Source organism: Orbicella faveolata, unplaced genomic scaffold (genome assembly GCF_042242905.1).
Source record: "Orbicella faveolata isolate gen_17 unplaced genomic scaffold, um_ofav_v1 contig_2, whole genome shotgun sequence".
NCBI lineage: Eukaryota > Metazoa > Cnidaria > Anthozoa > Scleractinia > Merulinidae > Orbicella > Orbicella faveolata.
In genome coordinates this window covers 1,056,742-1,079,938 of record NW_028301547.1, presented here as the reverse complement: position 1 = coordinate 1,079,938, position 23,197 = coordinate 1,056,742, and the positions used below count along the sequence as shown (strand labels likewise).

The window sequence follows — 23,197 nt, the reverse complement described above, 5'->3', positions numbered from 1 at the left end:
ACAAATTAGGAAGATTTAGCGTTTCCGTGGTACTGTCAGGGGTGGGGAGGGGTAAGGAATCACGTCTACGTCTGAATATAACAAGGACAACCCTCGTCCCCAGTCGTTAGACGCGGGTATAACTATCCCCGTCCTACTTTCTCTGTGAAATGACTGGGGACAAGTCCACTCAAAAGATTCTCGCCCTCTTTCTCTCTCGCCCTATACCTTTCTGAAAGTAAGGCATATAAAGAATTACTGATCTAATGCATATACGTCCCTTTGAACGAGAAAATATTGCTATAGCAACGCCGTTTCCTTGAATGTTTCACCGTTGGTGCACGCACGCAACATTTGTTGCGGAAATGAATTTTGTCTCCGAGCTTATTGCGGAAGTAAATTTTGTTTCCAAGACTGTTGCTGAAGTAGATTTTCAAAGCCAAAAAAGGCCAAAAAATTTTGCTTCCGCAGCAGTTATTTCCTCGTTCTCGTAACAAGGAAGACGAAGATAGACATTTTTGTTCTTGATTGTCAAGCCTAAAATGTTTTGTACGTGATGTGGTTAAGTGTGCCCGTGGACTTGTAAAATTTATTTCACTCTCATTTACACATTATCATTTGGAGAGTTGAACCATTTCGAACTATTCTTGAAAGCAAGTAAGATTATCTCTTCATAAGAAATAAAACAAATCAATATATTCAAACATATTTGACAAGCAAAATATCTTCCGTCGAGCCATCCTAAATGATTAGGAGGATTACAACCGTATCCTTCTTTATCCTGTCGCCTTTAGCGGGACAAATTGCTAGCTTACCCAGCCCACACAATAACACAGCAGCAGTAATCAATCCGGAGGTCTTGTATAAAAATTAACGACTCGTGATTTATTCGTAAAATTTGTTCTGTACAATTCTTCTATATTACTAGATTCAAATCGAATTTTCTGATGCACTGAGGCAATATATGTACACAGAATATTTGCCTGTCGATTTCATTTAATTATTAAAAAGAGCTACGTAGATGAAATTTTGCTGAAAATTGTGATGCATCAGTGATTGAATAGTCCGCTTTTGATGCCTGAAAATTCTAATCGACAGTTTGACAAGTATATTAAACAACAGCAGAATTTTAAAACATCGAACTGAGACCAGTTCAGTAAAAAACAATTATTCTACATCATAACTTGTCAAGACTTCTCACACCAATATTAGAATGAGAGAAACTGAGCTTCTTGCATTAAAAATCAAAAGAAATATGCACGGCCGTTTTTAGAATTGTGGTATCTTTAACTGCTGTCACTAGGGCAGTCCTTTGCCATCGTACGAATGATCTACAGCAGCGAATTGAAATTATAGGCACTTGCCGATAACGTCACACAATTGCTTGATTGACCGCAAGAAAAACCGTCAGTTTAAACTTGTCAGTTTCTTTAATTTTAAGAACGGCTCCTATTTCGTTAAGTTTAATACGAAAATGTCTAACTAAACTTTGATGATATATTGTAATACGAATGAAAAATATGATGTGCTATAGATAAAAAAAATCCAGGATTAAACCACTTCATGTATAAAATACTTGAATATGTGATTGGCCTCTTTCATGGTAACCACAAGGTGATATCCACATGGTCACGCAAATGATAGTCACGCAAGGATAAGAGAGCGCGTGACGATCCAAAAATATCATCTTTATCTGTTTTCTATTTGTCTTACAGAGGAGTTCGTTCTGGGTCTTTCCTCGAGTAAAGAGTATTTACCGAAATGTAATCAAGAATGGTGCGCTATTAATTCTAAACTGGGTAAAGTTATCAAAAGAATACGTTCCTCAGGGTTCATTTTATATGTCATAAACAATTAAAGTGAAAATGTCATTAAAAAACAAGATAAACAGTACCACATGAAAGTACTGCTCCATACCTTTCATTTGATTGGTCACACGCTAGGGCTTTATCCAGAGAACTAAAAGTTAAAGTCACCTTGCGCAGCATAAAAACCTCAATCGTTAATGAAAATTATACGACTTACGTTAGACTTAGAAAATAATGGTTCACTAAACGGGCCCAAACATGACCGACTTATAGAGTTAGGAAGTTAATACGAGAAGCGAACCCAAACCAGCCAAAATAACAAATACCTAGGATTAACTTAAAACCTCAGCGTTTATAAAATAATATGTAAATAGTAAAAGCAATACCCTGAAGCAGCAAAACTATGAACTAAATCTAAACTATGTGTTACACTTGCGTATAAAGTGGAAATAAAAGTCTTGAAATCGAGGTCCATTTGGTTGTGAGAGTGTGTGACACGTGACATTCCCGATTTTTGGCGAGAGAACCAGTCGGAAGTGATAAGTGCTCTGATAATAGTACGCCACCGGAAGCTGCCATCTGTGACACTTTTTCCACGAGTCCTGAGGAGAGTACAAAGAAAATGAGGACAGATATATAATGTTGAAAACGAAATTATGGAAACTAGTACAGATATCCACGCTCTATTTAGCCTGCGAGCGTAGACGTATTTCCGGCTGTCACTTGGTTCCGCCGAAAAATAACGTCTGCGAACCCGAGCCAGAAAACGATTTCTGTGACGTAGGAATTCTAAGCCAATCACAGTTTAGCTCAAATAACCCCAGAACTACTGCGCGACTCTGCGCGAGGTATTCGCTGCGAGGAGCACTCGAGTTTCATTCTATCACGGAATCTGATTGGCCAAGGAGAAACAAAAGTCATTACGTCACAGAAATCGTTTCCTGGCTCGGGTTCGCAGACATTATTTTTCGGCGGAACCAAGTGACAGCCGGAAATACGTCTGCGCTCGCAGGCTACGCTCTATTGAGCTACATTGAGCTGAAGAGTCATTCTACAATTTCTGTAAATAACAAGGAAGCGAAAGAATAAAGGCAATAGAAAAGGATTATCAGCAGAGCTACGTTAATCTTACCTGTTTCCGAGCAGTATCATAAGGTGGATGCGTCTTCCTCTCAGGACAATCATGCTTAAAAGAGTGAGAACACAGCAGCACTATCGAGCTTGCCGTGGAGCTAAAAACAGAAGACAAGTATGAATTCATTCAGTTATAACTGAAGACCGCAGAGATAAACGGAATTCCATTTATCTGGAGGCGCGGTGACCTCATGGTCAGTGCGCACGTCTCCGGTATCGAACTGCCTGAGTCCGAGCCCTGGCCGGGCTTCCACCTGATTGACCAGAAAGAAAGCACCTTCATCGTCATTGGTGGATTTGCACCAGCACGATAGAGACGCGTCTAGGAGCTACTTTTAAGGCCAACAGATATAAAACTGATCAAAGTAGAGCTAACAAGGAGGACCTCTTACTTGATTTCGAGCGTGATGGGTTGAAATGGCAAGTCAGCGCTGAATGGAATATAATGCGATGAGTTATGAGAGCTGCAACAGCAAAACAACAAAAATAAAGACAATAAAATCAGTAAACTTCTTTATGTAAATACTAACCAATTTCACTCAACTCGATTAGCTTTTAAGTTATTCTGGATGAATTTACCTAATTTTCTGTTTCAATTATCTTTCTTTTGTAACTAAGAGTTTTTTTTATTTAGTAATAAAGTGTCCGTGTATGTTGTTGTTGTTGCTTTTGTTATTAAGAAACGGATGCAACAACGGTGTTCAATGGTAGCACTATTTATTAGTCAAATTTTAATGACTGGTTTCTCGTTAGTGTAACATAGCAATTTGACTTAAAATATCTTGTGTTAACAGGGAAGTAACATTTGCAACACCGTCATGATCACGTGACGGTGATCAGTTCTCACCTTTTGTTACAGTACGTGATGACGTAGTTGTTCTCCAGGATGCGAATTTCAGGGTCATGTAAGTTGGTGCTAGGCAAACCTACAAAATTGGAGTAAAACAGTACAAAACGAGAGGAAGGTTAATGAAAATGTGTAATGCAGATTTATAACTGTATTGTATATTCTTGTACACGGCTGTATTTCACCTACATACATGCAAAAACGATCATCTATCGAGCCAGAATTTGTAGATTGGACCAAAAGTAGACGAAACTTAATCTTGCATCGATTCAGCAAATATTCAAAACAACAAATCTAACACTTAATTTTAAAAGTCATTTCAGTCCACACATTTTTCCCGAGTTTAGAAAAGTAGGGTCAGATGAGAGATGGAGAGCAGCAAATTAGAATTTTTAAGACGTTTAAAGACAATAACCAACTAACCCCTGAAATAAGGCAACATAACCAGTGTCATTTGATTACTCACATACCCTTTTCACCCCTTTATTCCTTTTTTATAAGGCAAAAACACTACTTACTGCCAGCTATGTTGGGCTTGTCATCATAGACCTCTTTTCCTTGTAGTAGTTTGGAAGGATACTCCATGTTTTTCTGATTGCAGCACTGGCCACTCTTGGGCGGCGTTGTTTTCCCCTCGCTCACCGGTGTCGCTTCACTGGGCTTAGACAATCTGGGGGTTGACTGCAAGGTTGGCGAAGATTGATTTGCTACGAAAAGAAAAAAAGAAAACTTACGTTGGAAATGGGCTTCAGTTCAAAAGCTATTTTCAGTAGCTGCTTGCCCGCCTGTATTTTAATAAATGTTGGTTTTCAGAATTTGAACGTATTACATTTAAACAAGATCTCTATGTAGATGGGTTTCTATATTCTTATGACCGTCCTGGTGACAATAAGCTGGAAAGGCAAGGAGAAATCAGAAGTTGGTCAATATGGCAAAATCCGTTAGAATCTGGTCTCTCAGAATAGCCGAGCCCGTTTTCAAGCAACTTACGAAAAAGTTCCGATTCTGATTGGATAGTAAAATTCCTTTTTAACAGCAGAAACTTTACCAGTCACTGGGAACAAGACTAGTTTCTTGGAATGAAAATTACCGACTGCCTTTGAGGTTGTCTTCGGTCTTGCTACAATGCCTGGCGGCGTTGTTCCAGTGCTCTGGCTTCTTCGCAGGTCCGTGAAAACATGATCTGATCTCGACACAGACGTCGTACTTTTGTGTGGTTTCACAGTGGTGGTGGTTGAGTGGACATCCGAGATAGCGGGCTGGTTTGTTGTCAGGCTAGGTGGGTTCGAATCGTTCTTGCCGATCCCGAGGCCCATTCCTGAATGTCCCTGACTGTTGTTTTTAGAACTTTCATCATCCTTGTCTTGCAAGATGTAAATGGTCGCCATTCCTGCAATGCTGTATTGGAAAACAATTCCAAATTAACAGAATTTATACATGACCTCCAAAAGAGCAAGGCTATTACTTGGCCAAAACACTTCAATACTGCCACAGACAAGCTTGATGATCTGCAATGAACTAGCACCTCGTATATTTAAGGCATTACTTCTCTAGTCATTTCATGCTGCAATAACAAGCATGGATTGATGACCTAATATGATGCAAACCGAACCGATTTTTTTTTGTATATACTCAAGCATTTTATACTTAACGTTCGTCGAGTGTCTACTACAATTTGCATCGAAAATGTTGTGGTGGGCACTAAAAAGAATGTTTCATTTTTTCCACTTATTAAGAAACCTGAGACCGTAAACTCTTCACTTCACAGAGGAGGGAGGTAGAAGAGCCATAGGAGTAAAGTAAAGGGCTTTTTAGACGAGGAAACGTAGAAACAACCAGGCAGCAAGAAATACTCCCTTGCGCAATTGAATGATCCTATTTTGAGAACCTATGAAGCAAACCTTACCTAACAACCATGAAAAATACAAGCGTGACGATGAGGAACTGCATAAACTTTGGCGAACACCAACCTTGCTCTTCATACACAACAGCGTGGTGTCTCTGTTAGGAAAAAAGTATTTAAATCGTAAAAAAAACACACGTGGCTTGATGCTTGATGAAGGAACTCATTAGGAAGTGACAATGAATATCGATGGCGAGGATGGGAATGGATTACAATATCGTCAGACTTGAAAACAGGAGACTGTTTTTAGTCCATTTTATTGATGTTAGTAATTTTACCAGTTTTATACTTATTATTCATAGTTAGATATTTTTAAAATCATTGTGATTTATATTTTAATTGTTTAAGGGAGGGCCACGAGTTTATCAGTCAATGACTGTAAAGTGTTTTACCCTCATTAAATAAAGTTACTTACTTACTTACTTACACTCGCACTTAGCAAGTTTCACTCAAACACGTGCTTTTCACGTCAAGGTTCGTCAAGTTCTTATTCTATAACCGTTTAGTAATGTTTAACGTACATGTAAGGAAATACTCGCTGACAGGCCCACATCAAAGAGTTTGATGATAAAAGAAAGGAATACTGGTCAATCTCATTCTCAGAGTCTTCGTTCCCCTCGACCAGCGGTCGGAAAACGAGAGCTCTGGGAGCAACCATTCCAGGCATGCGCCATAGATGCACACTGCGTAATGAAACCGGATGGGCAGAACACCAGAATTCGGTTATTTCAAAATGGTTGCTCCCAGAGCTCTCGTTTTCCGACCGCTGGTCAAGGGGAACGAAGACACTGGGAACGAGATTGAATACTGGTAAGAAACTAGCGTACTTACACATGCGCAGTGATGGTGATGATGGTGGCAGTGATGGTGATGATGGCATTTCTTTCGACGTTCTTGAGATTGTTTGTTGCTGTTTATTGATGCTCTGTGAAACAAAAAAATCACACAATCATTAAGAGTACAATCGTTAAGAGCAGCAGAATGGCTGGAAAAATTGCGCACATTTTAGGTGATTCCAGGGTAAAAGGAGCTACGTCACAGTTTGCGCGTGTTGAAAAGGTCAGCCTAAACTTTTCAAGTTCGTCGATTGCAATCCATGTTAATCTTCTCCATCCATAACCATCCTTGTCCCTTTATGGTTTATAATTATCTCTTTGGTGTTTTTCTATCTTAGTAAACTACTATTTTCAGGTTTCCGTTAATTTAAAGGTAATTTTGCACATGGCTAAAATAACTGAAAATACCGTGACTGAGCTCCTTTAAACCCAAGAGAAAATTTCGAAATAACGTCTGGAAATGGTAGAAAAACACAAAAGGAAAACTGGGAGAACAATCAGGACCTGCGATGACAAACGCAGGACAAAATTGAAGCACATAGAAAAACTCTCTTTCGGTCAGGCTGTCGAACGACTGTAACTACACCAACCTGAAGGAGCTACAGCGTGACAAGCTCAAGCTACTGAACGTGCTAACAGTGTCACATCGCCTTCTTTGCAGCTTCTGGTTCACTGTTTCCAGCTCGTCGATTCTGACTTCTAGATTGTCCTGTGGGAGCAACAACAGAAATGCAATCCAGTACAATCATATTTTTTTGTCAAAACTACATAAAATTTTCAGGCGACTGAAACTGTCGATAAGTTTCGTCGATGACGTACAAAGCGTCCACCACATCCATCACTAATTAGCAAGTTGGTTTTCCGACTTTTTCTTAATTCCTTTCGAAGTACGATTCTGCAAAAAAACTCTTCAAATGATTCAAGTAGACACATACCGTCAGTTTACAAAGCTCTTTGACTGCACCAACGTTTTCCATGAAGATTCTTTCCTGAGAAAGCACAATCAAAAGTATTTAGCAGTAAGCCTAGAATACTCTACAGAGAGGCAATGGCCTCATGGGTACGGTGTTGAACATGTACATGCAGAGCTCCAGGGTCTTTGTGTTGTGTCCTTGGTTAAGAAACTTTAGTCTCACAAAAGTTGTCTCCATCCCTGGGACAGAATAATGAATACCCTCCTGGGTTACGATGTATCCCAAGCATTGTTTTAATACAAAAGCCTATCGATACGAAATACTTGGAATGAAAAATAGGTTCACCTCACCCCAGGAGTATAAATGGGTGCTAGTGACTTTTCAGGGCATTTTTGCAAAATACAGTGTGGTCAGTTGATCTGCGTCGATACTTGGCACAGTGCACTGAGAGAGACTGCAAGTAATATGAAGAATAATTGACTTCAAACACACTGCACAACAGTGAATGAGAATGTACGCTCATTGAATAACTCTAGACATGTAGTCTAGACAATAAATAATAGCTATACCTAGTTTGAATTTGGATTAGAGGGCCACAAGTTTATAAGTTGTATAACTATTAGGTGTTTTGCCCTCCATAAATGAAGATTGATTGAAGGATGGAATTAAAACATACCTTATTGACCACTAAAAATCTTTCTATTGTTTTTCCATCAGCTAGAACCAGATCTTCCTACAGAAGACAAATCAAAAGTAAGAGGTGCCTCCAGTGAGAACAGTTCGGTGGTCAAACCTGAAATCCTCAGAAGAAATTTGTCCCTATCATCCGTCCACCTTAGTAAAACAACTCCAAAACGCAATTTGTGATAGATTTGATCACCTCATTAAAAGTAGGTAGGGCCAGAGGATCTGGACTCCAGATCAAGAGCTCCAGGTTGGAGCCCTGGCCGAGTGTTCTTTGGCAAGACTCTTTACTTTCACATTGCCTCTCTTTTTATGTGTGTATACCATATACAAAAGGGTAACAACTTGCTGTTCATGTCACTTAGCCTGTAAATGTACGTCTACAACTGTGCTCATTTCAACACTTACCTCACTATCACTACAATAGCATGGAATCCATACAAAGCCAAATGAGCTCACTTACCGACTCCTTGACAGCTTCTGGCAAGACTTCTTTAACTTCCTGCGCCAACACTCCCGTATCCTCCCCCTCACACTCACTTGTATCTAAGCCTGCATGCTCCATGTACTCCCGACTGTACCGGTATTTGTACAGCTTCATTTTGGACACGTTACGAAGCTGTTCACTTGTGTCCACCTAAAAGAAATCATCAATGAACCAATCGGTAACTGAGTCAATTAATCGATCGGTATATTTGACCAGGATTTTGCTCGCATTTGGCAGGGATTTCACCGCGGTTTCACCGGGGTTGCCTAGGATGTGACCACGAACTTCACTAGGATTTGGCTGGGATTTGGCTTGGATTTGGTCGGGATTTCGGCGAGATTTGGCCGGGTTGTGGTTGGGGTTCAAGCAGGATTTGGTTGGGATTTGAGCGGGATGTGGTCGGGATTTAGGCGGGATTTAGGCTGCATTTGGGTGCGATTTGGCCGGGATTTGGTCGGGATTTAGGTGGCATTTGGATGAAATTTGGTCAGGATTTAGGCGGGATTTAGGTGGGATTTAGGTGGGATTTTGGCGGGTTTTAGGCGGGATTTAGGCGGGATTTAGCTGGGATTTAGCTGGGATTTAGGTGGGATTTAGGTAGGATTTAGGTGGGATTTGGTTGTGATTTAGGTGGGATTTATGCGGGATTTGGGTGGGATTTAGGCAGGATTTAGACGGGATTTTGGCGGAATTTAGGCGGGATTTGGTTGGGATTTGGTTAGGATTTAGATGGGATTTGGATGAGATTTGGCCAGGATTTGGTTGGTATTTGGTTGGTATTTGGTTGGGATTTAGATGGGATTTGGATGAGATTTGGCCAGGATTTGGTTGGTATTTAGGCAAGATTTGGCTTGGATTTAGCCGGATCTTGGTCAGGCTTGAGGTGGGATTTGTGTCAGGATTTAGCCAGGATGAGCCTGTGATTTGATTAGGATTTAACCAGGATTTGATCGAGATTTGATTTGAACAGATGTAGCCAGGATTGGCCAGATATTGAGAAGGATATGGCTGAAAGAAAAGAGTTAAAACTAACTAAATCAATGACAACACGCTACCTCTTCAATGCTTTCCTTTATTCTGATGTCAGATGGATGAACAAGCCGGCCAGTCACCTTAAGGTTGCCGTAGACTGACAGTGCTTCCTCTGGCTTGTCAGTATTGATACCAACACGACCCTACGATACAAACACAATAAACAAAACAGTACTTAATAGTTATGGTAAGTTCCTCACTGAACCAAGAACGTAATGCACAACAACTCACAGAATATTAAAAAGGCCATACCATTCGAAACACGGAGTCTGAAGTTTGCCCTCTTGACCAGACAGCTTCCATGTCATTCTCAAACTGGCCTGGATTGGATGCCTGGCAAAATAGTTATATTATTAGAAACTGAGGTACAAGTACTGGTATTAAGCCTTTTATGACCCAAGTTTGGAATACTGTGATACATTCTCAAGCATTTCTGAGAGCTTTGTGGTACATATCAAAGTAGTCAACCTACTACAGTGGAACCCAATCAATATGGTCACACCAACAGGCCATAAAAATCTGGCCATATTAACAGGTGGCCATATATTAAAGGGGTTCTTTAAAGTGACTGACTGGGCTTTTGTTTGGGCCAAAATAAAGTGGCCATAATAACAAGGTGGCTGTATGAACTGGGTGGCCGTAAGGCGGGGTTCCACTGTAGATGACAAATTTCTGAATTCTCATCAACTGTCTACAGTCAAACCTCAATTATCCGGACTCGTTGGGACTAGACAACATAGTCCGGATAATCGAGGGTCCGGATAATCAAAAATAGGAATATTAATGAAGAACAAAACTGTTTAAATAAAGCAACATTTAATCACGAAAGAACACTTTTACAAATCATTTGGAAAACAATATGGTCTAGTGAACATCTTGAACCACTCAACTCTGAGCCAATCAGAATGCATTTGAGTGTTCTTCACTAGTTATGATGCATGCGAGCGCTGCTTTTGCTCTTTAAAAGCAAAACAAACTCTCTTTTGACTGCCCTTTACAATGCTATAGTTTCAAAAAGAATATTGCTATGAATCTTTATCACGACTAATAAATATTCATGGCAAAATTGGGACTAAAGACAAAGTCTGGATAATTGAGAAATCCGGATAATCAAAGTACAGATAATCAAGGTTCGACTGTACTTGGCAGTGTACTGATACGTGATGAGAAATTTGATTTCTGTCAGCAAAGCAAAAACCAGGTAATTACTTTTAGCTGGATCAGAGTGTTCATTAACTCACCCTGACAATGATCCTTTCTGACACATTGGCACACACCAAATATTCCTTGTTTTTTGAATGAGCATACACAGCAACAACAAGCAGGAAATATCTGCAATAATAATTGTAGCACATCACAATTTTTTAAACCATTAAAACTGATGTTTCATTTTTGCATAATTTATTCTTTTTCTGCTGTTGGTGGTTTTGATTCTGTTTCAACTAATGTTGCTATTCTTTGTTTTCAGTAAATTCTTGACTATTCAAATTGTTGACATAAATTTCACGGTGTAATGTTACAACGTAATCATGTATACAGTGAAAATTCAAATGTACAACCGTCAAACATTTGCAACTGAAGATGATAAGGAAATGTCAAAACATGTTTTGTAAAATGAAAAATGTTGTTTCCTTTTTGAAAATTAATAAATGTATTATTACAATTAAGCAATTACAGTAAACCCAAGGATTAAAATATATCATTTAGACCTTGGTCGTAATGAGCAAAACATTTTAAAAGAAATATATATTGGCATGGGGCAAAAAAACACTTAAAACCCTACTCTGACTTCCTTATATAAAATATTTACAACAACTGTACTTGCACCAGCTGGACAAGATAATTTCTTCTCAGATGCTATACATTCCCTCAATCTTAAATCAAGACATCTCTATTTTAGGTTCACCAAAAACAAAAGTGAAGGAAAGCTATGATAGCAATGAATTGCCAGTTATAATAAAGTTTGTCTTACCTCTGGTCAGGATTTGGTTTTCCTTTTTTTCTCATGTTGTTAGCTGTAGTCTCACTGCAAGAGATTTGAATATTACAAGAAAGTTTCTTGAAAACAAACTAGATAACGTTCATCCCTTCACTGATGAGTGGCAAAAAAATTATTTTACATGCTGTCTAATTCCATGATGTTTTCAGGAGGTGCATTCTTTAAGGTAATAATCTCACTGGTGAATATTCAGCATACTTTTGGTTAAAGAAGTTGTCAGCTATTGTCTTAATTAGAGCCAGCAACATAACACTTAATAGGCTTTTCCTGGAATCTGGAATACAGGAAATGAAAACCAGGGATTCGAAATCAGGAAATAAGTGATAAAGAATCACAAGGATCATAACTCAGGAATGAGGAACAGGGTTATTTAGAATTGGAAAATCCAGAAATGAATATTGCAGGCTATTAAGTAAGGAGCAGTGTTGCACATTTTTTGTCCTTTTATTTATATAATATATTTTTTAAAAACTGTAAATGTATGAGCGAATAAAGTTGTTGTTGTCGTGTTGTTTAATTCTTAAATCTTCACACACGTATGCAGAAATTAGATACAAAAATCCAGCACCTAAAATGCAGTCTTCCCACAGTGATCTTTGCTTGCTCTTTTGGTGTTATGTCAAATCTGAAAGCAATGAAAAATAACACAAGTTATGTACTGGTTGTGAGGTTATTAAATCAAGCAAATTAATCACTTACTGCAGAGGTTCATAGTGCCTCTTGCTTCTGTCTGCTTGAGACTGTTCAACACCAATTTGACTGGCTTGAGATTCCATCTAAATCAACGTAACCACAAAAAGAATTTAAACCAATAATGCTAATGCATAAGGCAAACACACAATGTGCATGGTCTACATATTAAAATTCCACATATTGAAATTATTTCATAGTATTAGCACTACATAAATGTCTAATTATTATTATTATTATTATCACTACAATGAACTTAAGGTAGCACATTTTAACTGCATGCAAGTTTGAGAAACACCTTTGTAATGAACATACCTTTATTCCATAAAGGTGTAGACAGAACTTGTCAATGCGTCTTAATTCATTTTGCTAAGAGACAAAACAATATGCAAGTTTAGTAGGTTTAGCTGGAGCACTTCATAACACAGGACTTGTTGCACTGTATGCATAACTGCTGAAGAGTCAAGAGTGGAAAATGTAGCCTTAGTGTCCGGTTTGAAGAGTATACAGTTATGGTGAACAAATATGAAATGGAGAGTTACATTGTCGTCAATAAGAAATCAGATGAAAGAGCAAGAAATGGCAACTATCCTCAGCAAAAATAAATGTATACACAAGTTTCATGTTAATGCAGGTTTTGCATGACCTCATCACTTGTGTACATTTTGTAATAAGACATTAAATGTTAACAGTCAGTACAAACCTCTCCTTGGACATATTTAGGCAATTGTGAAGACTGCAGGTTCATGTAGGCTGTGATCTAGAAAATAGAAAAATCAAAAAACTTATGTACTAGCATTAACCATATTTAAAGTAACTGCTGTGGATTGTTTCATGTTCCACTTGACCAAGTTCCATTGATTTGATGCAAGAGAGTGATTGAAGTGTAGCACACATATAATTCTCCCTTTTTTGAAGAATCCTGATGGATCAGTAAGCCAAGCATACCACGCAATGAATGCAAAATGAAATCTACTTATTACTGCTAGTCAGAGAGTCAGAGATCAACAATTAAAACACTGACAAAGATTTAGTCCCAACAGGATTTAACTTGCTGATATCAAACAAAAGTGCAAAAGTTCAGTATTATCACGGCTCGAAAACAATTGCTAATAATTATTACAATAATTAGATTTTATTATCAATTATTTCCCTTAGGTTTCTTCAACTACCTGAAGATGATTCTTCTTTTGACAAACAAATGCTTCATCAGCAAATGAGTAATTAAAGCCTTTGTCAGCATCCACTCTGAACTGAGGAGGAGGTCTGAACAGAAAAGCAACCGTGTTTGTAACTCAAACGTGACATCCAACTATTCATTCTGTCAATTTATACTTTAACAATACAATCAATCTACTAGCTGGCTACAGGGAGCCTAACTGGGGGCATAAAATCTTATTAAACATAAAATTATATTATACACTTGAGGACACCCATTAATGAAACTCAAATCAGCAGCACTCTTGATGGATTAATAACCAACTTAGCATGAGTTCATGCTTGACCATGCTATCACTGTGCACTATAAGTGTAATGTTATCGTGACAGTTATTAACCTCTCTTACTACAAAGGCATATAATTGGGTGCTGACAAACTGTTGGGAAATCTGGCAAATATTTTTGGGCACAACTTGAGATGGATAAGCAGCCCAAATTGCTAACTAGGATGTAGCTGCAATAAACCCTCCCAGATGCTTCGTGTCATAAAAGCATGAGTTGCAAAGTCAAATAACAACACAATTCAGTAGATCTGTAACTGATCCTTAAGCCACAATTCTAATAGCAATTGTTAGGATATGTTGTGTGTTTTAGTTTCAGAATACTGATGTCATATTTATATGATCAACAGTCCAGAGTACTCACAGCTTTTGGGAGGCATCGTCAAACATGCTGCAACGCTCTTCAGTTTTGAAAGAGGACCATTTTAAGCACTGGTATGAGTTTTCTGGGTCGGGCGTCACTGGCGTGGTAAAGGGATCAGGAGAATCCAGGCAATCAGAGCCACTACCGTCCACACAGTAGTCATCTGAGAGGGAAATTTATATTTAAAAAGTCACTTCCGCATGTAAATGTTAAGTGGTGAGACTTAAGCCAATCAAACTTCAACAAAATTTTAAAAATAGGAAATATTGGTCACCTGGCTCTGATTTCAATGAATTAACCCTGAGAGACGACATGCCATTTGCTGTTAAAGATTCACTGCACTCAGAGTCTCTCTTTCTCTTCCGTCTGGGTTCAGAGACACTGCTGTAAAAAACAGAACAATCGGTCATGAACACAAGGTATCACAAGTTTGAAAAATGTTCATGGATAGAGGGTGCATTGAGCTACTACAGTACATATCATTAGAAATTGAACAGTGTGCAATACCATTTTATATTATGAAGTATTTAGAAATATCTATACATGCAGCTATTACAGGGCTCATAAAAAACTTGAATTCCAGCTTGACCTTGGGACAAGTAGCTCTCAATTTTTGCTTGCCCTGGGCAAGTCTTGCTCCATGGACAGAATAACATACAGCCATAAAGCCCTAAATTTCTAAAGAATCTTCATTTGAGAGCCCTATTCAATGCCCTCTAACCAAAAGGGCTGAAACTCTTATTAACTAAATATGTCAGAGGTTTGGATATTCATTCAGGTCATATTATCAAGTGACATAATGTATGTACCTGAGGGACAGCTGTGACTGGAATTCTCCAGCATTGTTAAAAGGAATCCCTTGCTGAAGATATAATCCTCCAGAGTGCGAAGATGATAACACTACATTATGCGTGCCTGGCAAGCCACACAGTAGCACTAAGTGATCAGAAAAATCAAGTTAAGCTGCAGTTATCATGTACAAGGTGTCATTGCAGTCAATCAATCAGTCAGTCTTGGTCAGTTCAAAGTCATCTTTGAGAGATTTCAGCCAAATTCTTTTAAGGGCAGAAAACATGCATTGCTTGTTATTGCTGCAGCCTATCTAATTTTTGGGTGCATTCCTTTGGGGTGATCTGGATCAGGATCAGTCATCCAACATCACTGATCCTAATCCAAATCACCCCAAAGGAACGCAGCCAAAAATTCTCATGGACTATCTCAGGGTTCAAAAGAAACTTGAATTCCAGATTGTCCTTGGGAAAAGTAGCTCTCCAATTTTGCTTGAGCAAGTCTTAGTTTGCTCTTTTAGTGATGTAGTTGGACAACACGCCTGATCCTTCGCCCATCGGGCAAGTAAGACTGAAAAGTTACTAGTCCAGCAGGAAAATCTACTTGTCCTGGACGAATGGTACATACTTTTTTTGAGCCTGCTGTCTGTGATGGAATATACTCCTAATCACTGCATAGTAACAGATTGAGGTCACATTCTGATCTATTACATACTGTCAGAAGGAATGGACTTTAACCTCTAAAGGTTGACTAACTTGTGAAAGGAATGGGGTTCAAAATCAAATGTACACCCTAAGCAATCAGGAAAGTTTTTTAAATATCTTAGACAAAAGTCTATTCTCTTACCTTGGTCTACATCTGGTGAATCAGGTCCATCTGAATCTGGTGGCGTCAAAGGAAAGTTTCCACTTCTGTGCTCTCCTCCAAAATTGGGAATGTCAATAGGACTGAACAAAATTAACAAGATTATGCACATCACTACACCATCATACTTTCTCACTCACACCCTCCACAGGTTCAACTGGGAACAATGTTCTACGGAATTACAGATCTAGCCTGGGTTGTTTGAAAGGAAGATAACGCTATCCACCAGATGAAGCACTATCCAGTGGATAGCATGGTTTGTTTTGTTAACACTTAACCACTGGATAGCAATTTTAAGCAGAGGATAGCGTTATCCATCCTTCAAACAACTGTGGGCCTGAAGGCTATGAGGGTACATGTAACTAGTCTGAAAAACCAGCTCAAGTATAATTATTGTGCAGTCTTGATTTTGTCAAGGTTAAGAAGTAATTTCAATGAGTACTCACTGTCCCACGGAGATCCCCTGTCCATCAATAGGAAAACCAAGGCTACCTGTTGGACAGAAAAAAACAATCTGACAATCTATTGAAAAGTAATGATGGGAAGAGAAAGAAATCAATGAATGATCCTGAAGTGAAAATCCATTATTAAATAGTAATACTGTACCATTGTATTGTGGTCCTAAACTTAATGAGAGAAAGTGATCATTGTTAGCTATTGCATCTGCAGCAAATCCAAAATTGAGCTGTCCTGTGCCATCGATGCATCTAGTAAATGAAAAGCAAAAAGAACTTTCAATAGAGCCATTCATTCAAGGAAAATATATAAGCTGCGGCTTGTGCCAACTTACCGCATAAACAGTACTGTAACATTTAAACCAGTTCACATCTTACACAAGCTGCAGATAACATAACCCGTGGCTTGTGTAAGATGAGGGTTTTGAGCTTGGCTTATGTAAGCCACACAACCACTGATATAAATGGTATCGCGGCTTGTTTACAGCTTACATAAGACGCGAACTCACACTGCACAAGAGCAAGCTTGCTCGACAGCTTGTGCAATTCTGCGATTGCTATGACAACCAACACAAAAGCGAGGCATTAGTCACAAATAAGCCATGAACCATTTATAGGAGAACTTTGCATCTTACATAAGTCGCACTTGTATAAATGGTCCAGTTTGTATCTTATGTAAGCTGTGGCTTATTTTTCTTGTATAAATGGCCCTTGTATCTTGCCCTGTTTTAGCCCAATTCTACACCTGAAAGGGTATGGTGACCTGAGATTTGGATGCTGCTTTTCTGGCTAAAACTCTTTGAGCTACAGACATTAAAACACCCTACATTGAAGTGGTACTATGATTAAATTTTTACCCCTTTAATTTTTAGGTTAATCACATAGAATTCCACGAAAAATTAAAAGCACCATTTGCAAATGCTTCCAGAGATATTTAAGTTTGAAAATGTGCAAAATGTCATGCAAATTAAAAGACTGATGACATTATACATTCAACCCAATATTACATCAAGTATAAAACACAAAATGCCACAATGGAGGGATTTTGTCAGGTAAATTACAATGCAGTGAAATGTTATGCCTAGACGTCATTAGGCCCACCATTTAGTGTAAATAATTAGATGGGCAGTCACAGTTCCCCCAAATCAAAATAATACACCCCCAAACAGTGTATGGACACTTCTTCACCTGACCTACGAAATCATACACAGAAAAAGACAAGAAAATGATTTAAAATTAGCCTACAACCAAGTGCCACACAAGTAAACACACAAAAAAAAGAACATTGCCTGCAGGTACCACTTGACCCTTTATTCCCCAATGATCTGGAAACCACCAAACAAAAATTTTAAAAGTGTTAAATTGCAAGCCAAAACATGAATGCCCCACCTGAATGTTTATTGATCATACACATGAATGCTTCTTGAATGTCTCAAATTAAAAAAATTATGACTGGCAGTGGTTATGATCCAAATCTTATTTATTTTCTACTAAATTAACCCTACTTAGTAGCATGGACACACCATTACTTTTGGGAATTTCTGTCATGAAATACCTGTAGTCACTTCAAACTTTTTGTTCCCTCTTCCAGTGCAATAGGAACTTACAGCTTCTATTACATTCTTAAGTAATTAAGAGACAATTAATCTAAAAGCATTGCATTCAGACCAGCAGTCTGCCATTTCCTGTGTAATCTGATTTCTACTATGATTTCAAGAAATCAAGTTGACAAGAATTGCACCTTTATAAGACCTTCAAAAATCAAGTTACCTCACAGATCAACCAGAGAAGTTGAACACAAACAACTTAATTATCAATATGGGTACAAAGTGTATTTCATGAGTGATATAGATAAAAAGAGCAGCTACACTGAATACAATAATACAGTCCCCACAGTCCTGTAAATATATAAAACAATGCACTTGACATGTGAAATTATATCCAAAAGGAAAAGAAAACAAACTACTGTCATTCTGCTCGATAAAGATATTATTTGTGTATACATTAATAAGGCAGTCAAAATATTTTACTTGGACTCTCAAACATATTCACTTAATGCCACAAACTCTGACTAAAGTTGATGAATTACCTCTGTTAATTAAAAGTCATATTTTTATCTCAAACACTATCATATTTGCTCAGACAGGATCTGCAGTGCTTTGTTTCAGATCATATCTTGTGCAATATTACTTTATCTGCAAGGTCGAGAAAGGTCATAATTTTTGTCTGATGTCATCTATATTTTGTTATAAAAGTGTCGAATTCGATGATGTCTTTAACAACAAACCAAACAAACTCACTTTGTCTGGACCAAAATTAAACCAAATGAGCTGTTCAACTATTCAACAAATTTAGCGTGAGTTTACAGCTAACTTGCAGTAAAAACACTTCAAAAGCTAATATTCTAGTGATTTAATCATACATATTAAGTCTGTAAACCTCAGTTGTTGATTAAAAAATGTTGATTTTAGCAATAGACAGAGGTTGAAAGTCAGCTAGTGAAATCATTTAAGACGTATATATTTTAGTGATAAAAAAAACGCGCTCATAATCTTTGATTACCACTAGTCATACATGCTAAGACGGGAAAAAAATATGTAAATCTATAAACCCAGATACAACATAAATGCGAGGATCTTGTTACTAACATCTCGTGAACACGTGGATGGGTTTAAAAGTCTCGTTTCAGTTGTCTCAGCTGTATAATTAGTAGCACTTTAAGGTAGTTAAATTTAGCATATTACCACAAACCGCGTCACTCGAAGTCACGGAACATGACAAGAAAAACTGAAATAATTCAGATTAAAATTTAATCCCTCTTTAAAAGATTCAAAAGAAGCGAAAATCCTACACGTATAATGGCAAAAACAATTACTGATTTACATAATCACGTAACACAATACGCTTCGGTAAATAAGTTGAGAGTCGGCAATGACAAAATCGGTAAGTTATAAACTTAAGTAATGATTAACCGAGCATTAGTTTATGAAGCACTTCCTCCATAAAGTCAAGCTGTAATTATCATACACAAAACGGCAAAGAAACAAACCAATAACTGATGGATAATGGATGAATTAAGAAAGAAAGCGTAAATACGTCCAACAATAAAAAAAATATATAATTAAGATTACTATGTCACCTACGATAACTCGAGAGCTTGTTTTTGCACTAGCTGAGTGTTTGCTCAAGTACCGAAATTACACAATCAAATAGCCACTTTGCATTTGAAAAATTTTCAACGGAAAATGATTCGTTATTTCCTACTTTACGAAAGCTTAAATTATTAATCTTTCCTAAAAGCCCTTACATTCGTCGAAGCAAAACTGGTAAACGCAAAATCGCGACCTTCTTTACCCTTTCAAAATCATAGACTCAACAAACATGAAATGTTGACACCACGTGAAAAGCAAAAGTTCATTAGAGAATCGGACAAAATTATATGCAAAGTACTTTTGTCTTGATTTCTTGTGAAAGGACCGCCAGTGGATACTACCAGAGAAAGTTCTTTAATTTAGGCATGAACAACTTTCCTCATCAACATAAAAGGAAGTGCAACTGGTCCAGACAAAGCGAACTTAAGTCAATATTTCCTGCACAAACTACAAACACGGCAACTTCAAAGCCAGAATTTTGAATAGCTCCATGATTTGTCATAAGAAAAAGTAACACTATAAAGTTTTATTTCTTGTTCAGGGCTCTAGATGTCCTTTGATCAACACAAAACGCGTCTAACAAATGTTCGAATTCAAGTTTGAGCGAATTTATTTTCGGCCAGAAATAATAAACTCAATTAAAAGTCGTTACCTTAATAGTAAGTACTTTTAAAAAACAAGATCTTAACCTTTTCTCTACTCCGCAATTATGGCGGAATTCAATCTTTTGACCTAAATTGATCTTCTTCAAAATAGCAAGTAAGGTATAAGCATAGATCTTCGCAATTGCCTTGAAAGTTCGAAGGAAATACTAAGTTCTTAATTCGTGGCTTCATCTTAAGGTTGTGAGTTGCAGAAGCTTTCTAATAACAGATGTTATGGTTGACAACAAAACATAAAATATCAGAAGGGAAGACCTGCCTGGGCAAAGCACGGACTTTTCGCGGGACGTATTGAGTTTCCAATCCGTTTGAATTTCACTCACATTGTGTTGTTGTGCCGAAGCTTTTCGATTTCGCAAAAGTCCATCAACTTACCCGTCTGCCATGCCTTTGTCGTCAGAAGGAAAACATTCCTCCAGGTCAGAGAAAGAGAAAGCATCATGATCCAGTTCTGAAATAACAAAAAAGCGAAAGGATCGCAACTTGAGCAAATCTCCAAGCAGGTTGTAACGAAACACCTTGCATACGGACCATTCAGCGACAGTAAACGGGCTGCTACACTAGCGATCCATGACGAAAATTCAGCATTTCGCGGCACTTACCTAGCGTAGAGGGCAAGCTAGGTTCCTCTAGATAACTCATAACTCCCTACAGACTTGACCGTGTTCTTTTAAGGCAGCCAGCCTTCAATTTACGCTTGAAAAATCATTCACAAACTAGCAAGGGAAGTGGTAAGAGTATCGTCTTTAAGACAACGCAACTGCAATATCGTAGATGACATAAACGGCCGCTGACAGATCTTGCACGTGACAAGTAATGTCAGTCATGTTTTGTCATTCCTTCACTCAAATTACTTCCCGAAATTTTGCCAAGACATGATTCCAAAACGTTATCAGCATATTCTTAGAGTCTAGACTGTCGTTCGTTCCCATTATTCACAGTATCAAGAGTTACTCATAAGATCTCTTCTTGTTTGATAGGTTTCCCGCAGCGAAGCAAAAGCAACAATCTTCGCGCTCACAATGATGCTTGTCAAATGTCACCCCTATGTCAACCTCGGTGAAACACGAAAATGGCGAGTACAAAAATCAATTCTTTTGCTTTTCAAATGACCCAAAAGATTGAGAAAATAGCATTGTTCACGACAGCTTGTAACATAATAATAGACAAGCCTGTATTCATAAAATTGATTATTTCTGCTCGCTAGTGACGTTAATGGCTGACCCCTGAGCTAACAAACAAACAAGAGTTGGATTCAGATAACCGGAGAGGACAGAACTCCCCCGTAATGTTAACTCGATACTAATGGACGACAGGGGCTTATGGAAGAAATCACCCAGCGGAGTACAAAAAGTCTGATATATCTGGGTGTCTTGAAGGGACTAAGTGGAAGGAAATTCAGAATTTGCAGCCGTAATAATGGTTGCGGTAGTTTCACGAATGGGAGAGACTAAATTGTTTCTTGTTTAGACTGTCAGTGGAGGATTAATTTTTGCGATTTTCAGCAAAACGGGTACATTTCCTCATAGTTTTGTCAGTTTTTGCTAAATGCGGTCGGAAAAGTGACAAAAAAGAAACGAACAGCTGAAAAAGGCGTTACGTTTTAGGACATGATTAACGTCTAGCTCCGCAGAGTTGTCTGGTCTGGAAGTTTCGGCAGCCTTCCCTCCCCCGTTAAACGCCTACGCAGGCTAAGTGTCGGTAATGACTCAGATCAGCGCGATAATAGATTATACCTCTGGATGACGTCTGCTTGTCTAGAAGAAGATAACTAATATCGTCAGATCAATTTTTACTTATTATCACATTGTTATTAGGTCTTTCTTTTATTTTAGCTTTAAAACTTGTGTTAAAATAAAGGCTTTCTATTCTATTCTATTCTATTCTATTCTATTCTATTCTATTCTATTCTATTCTATTCTATTCTATTCTATTCTATTCTATTCTATTCTATTCTATTCTATTCTATTCATCATCTTACAGTGTGGGGTAAATTTTCCCGGAAGAATAAAATTTTGCGGGAGTACTTATTTTTTCAGAGAACTATTTTTTTGCGGATTGTGAAATATCTGCAAAAAACGGAAAATTTTACATGCAAACTTTTTTCACCACACGACCGCATGTCAGCTGACGTCCGGCTGTACACTCTAAGCTGTGATCGAGTGTCAAAAAAGATCTAGAACGCCTGAGGTTATGTGCACTCAGGTTAAAAGTGTAATTTATCTGATCTGTCAAAATGCTATTGTTCATCACTGTAAATGAGATGAAACAGAGGGGTGGGTAAACACCATGGAATCTGATTGCTATGATAACATTCTAGAATCGTGTGTTGTGATGGTAACGTATACGTAAAAACTGAAGGGCAGAATGCCCGGGAGAACTCCCTTATATGGGCCAAATAGGTGTGTGAAACCCGGTCCCATTTTCAGCCAATAGAGGGTATCAGTTTTACCCATTCTGGTCTCAAATAAGGTATGGTTTTTGCACTCTAGTCTTGAATTGGATATGTTTTCTTCGGAAGAAGCTACTTTTTTCATCATTATTGCCTTTTAAGACCATCAACATTGCAACAAAAGCCCTTCACAACGCCTTTAATTTAACTGATCGGTCTGAACTGTAGGGAACTAATTATAAGGCAGGTCTGAAAACAGGGTATTTTTGGTCAGGTCATAAGTCATAAACAGGGTAAGGGTTTTGGGAAGCGGGCCGCACACCCCAACCCAATTTTTCCGGGAGTCCACCCCCTGGCTGGGGCATGTATGGCCTGTATGGGTGACTAACCATGGTTTTCTGCTTTCAACCTACAATCCTGGTCAAAAGTCTTTGCGCTTTTGCCGACATATGGTCTTTCTGTCGGCCTCCCCCTCCCCACCCCAAACACAATGCTGATATTGATTCATCCAAAGTAGACCCAGTATTCCGACATTATTTTGGGGAAGGCGGGTTGAGCAAATTTTAACAATGACTTCCCACTTCAAAATAATGCGTTACCAGTTGTCATTTTGTCAAGTGTCCCGAGGACTTTTGGCCAGGATTGTAGACCAGTTCCCGGACTCTCCCTTTCACTGGCCCGCTCTATATCCCAGGGTTGAGCTCAGA

General features: G+C 38.3%; 1 protein-coding gene across 1 annotated transcript; it reads right to left on the bottom strand.

Annotated features, from left to right (window-relative positions):
- Positions 1–838: 838 nt before the first annotated feature.
- Positions 839–21,236, bottom strand: LOC110062625 (myelin regulatory factor-like). The gene is made up of 29 exons (XM_089289040.1): positions 20,701–21,236; positions 20,474–20,549; positions 16,436–16,536; positions 16,276–16,321; positions 15,812–15,912; positions 14,986–15,112; positions 14,451–14,560; positions 14,177–14,339; positions 13,486–13,579; positions 13,017–13,073; positions 12,629–12,682; positions 12,323–12,399; positions 12,192–12,248; positions 11,597–11,650; positions 10,866–10,956; positions 9,877–9,957; positions 9,648–9,767; positions 8,569–8,742; positions 8,098–8,154; positions 7,443–7,496; positions 7,098–7,216; positions 6,503–6,596; positions 5,675–5,769; positions 4,859–5,166; positions 4,287–4,475; positions 3,769–3,847; positions 3,314–3,385; positions 2,920–3,019; positions 839–2,389 (listed from the first exon to the last, which is right to left on the bottom strand). The coding sequence occupies exons 1-29, from the start codon at positions 20,738–20,740 to the stop codon at positions 2,207–2,209; spliced, it is 2,973 nt and encodes a 990-aa protein (XP_089145166.1). The 5' UTR covers positions 20,741–21,236; the 3' UTR covers positions 839–2,206.
- Positions 21,237–23,197: the final 1,961 nt, after the last annotated feature.

What these genes read in the sequence shown, in the direction of transcription:
- LOC110062625 (XM_089289040.1), bottom strand. Translation starts at nt 20,740, where the DNA reads ATGAGTTATCTAGAGGAACCTAGCTTGCCCTCTACGCTAG. An exon ending in GACGATGCCTCCCAAAAGCT is followed by an intron (nt 13,580 to 14,176) that starts GTGAGTACTCTG and finishes TTTTCTGTTCAG; the next exon opens with ACCTCCTCCTCAGTTCAGAG. An exon ending in AAAAGAAGAATCATCTTCAG is followed by an intron (nt 13,074 to 13,485) that starts GTAGTTGAAGAA and finishes TCTATTTTCTAG; the next exon opens with ATCACAGCCTACATGAACCT.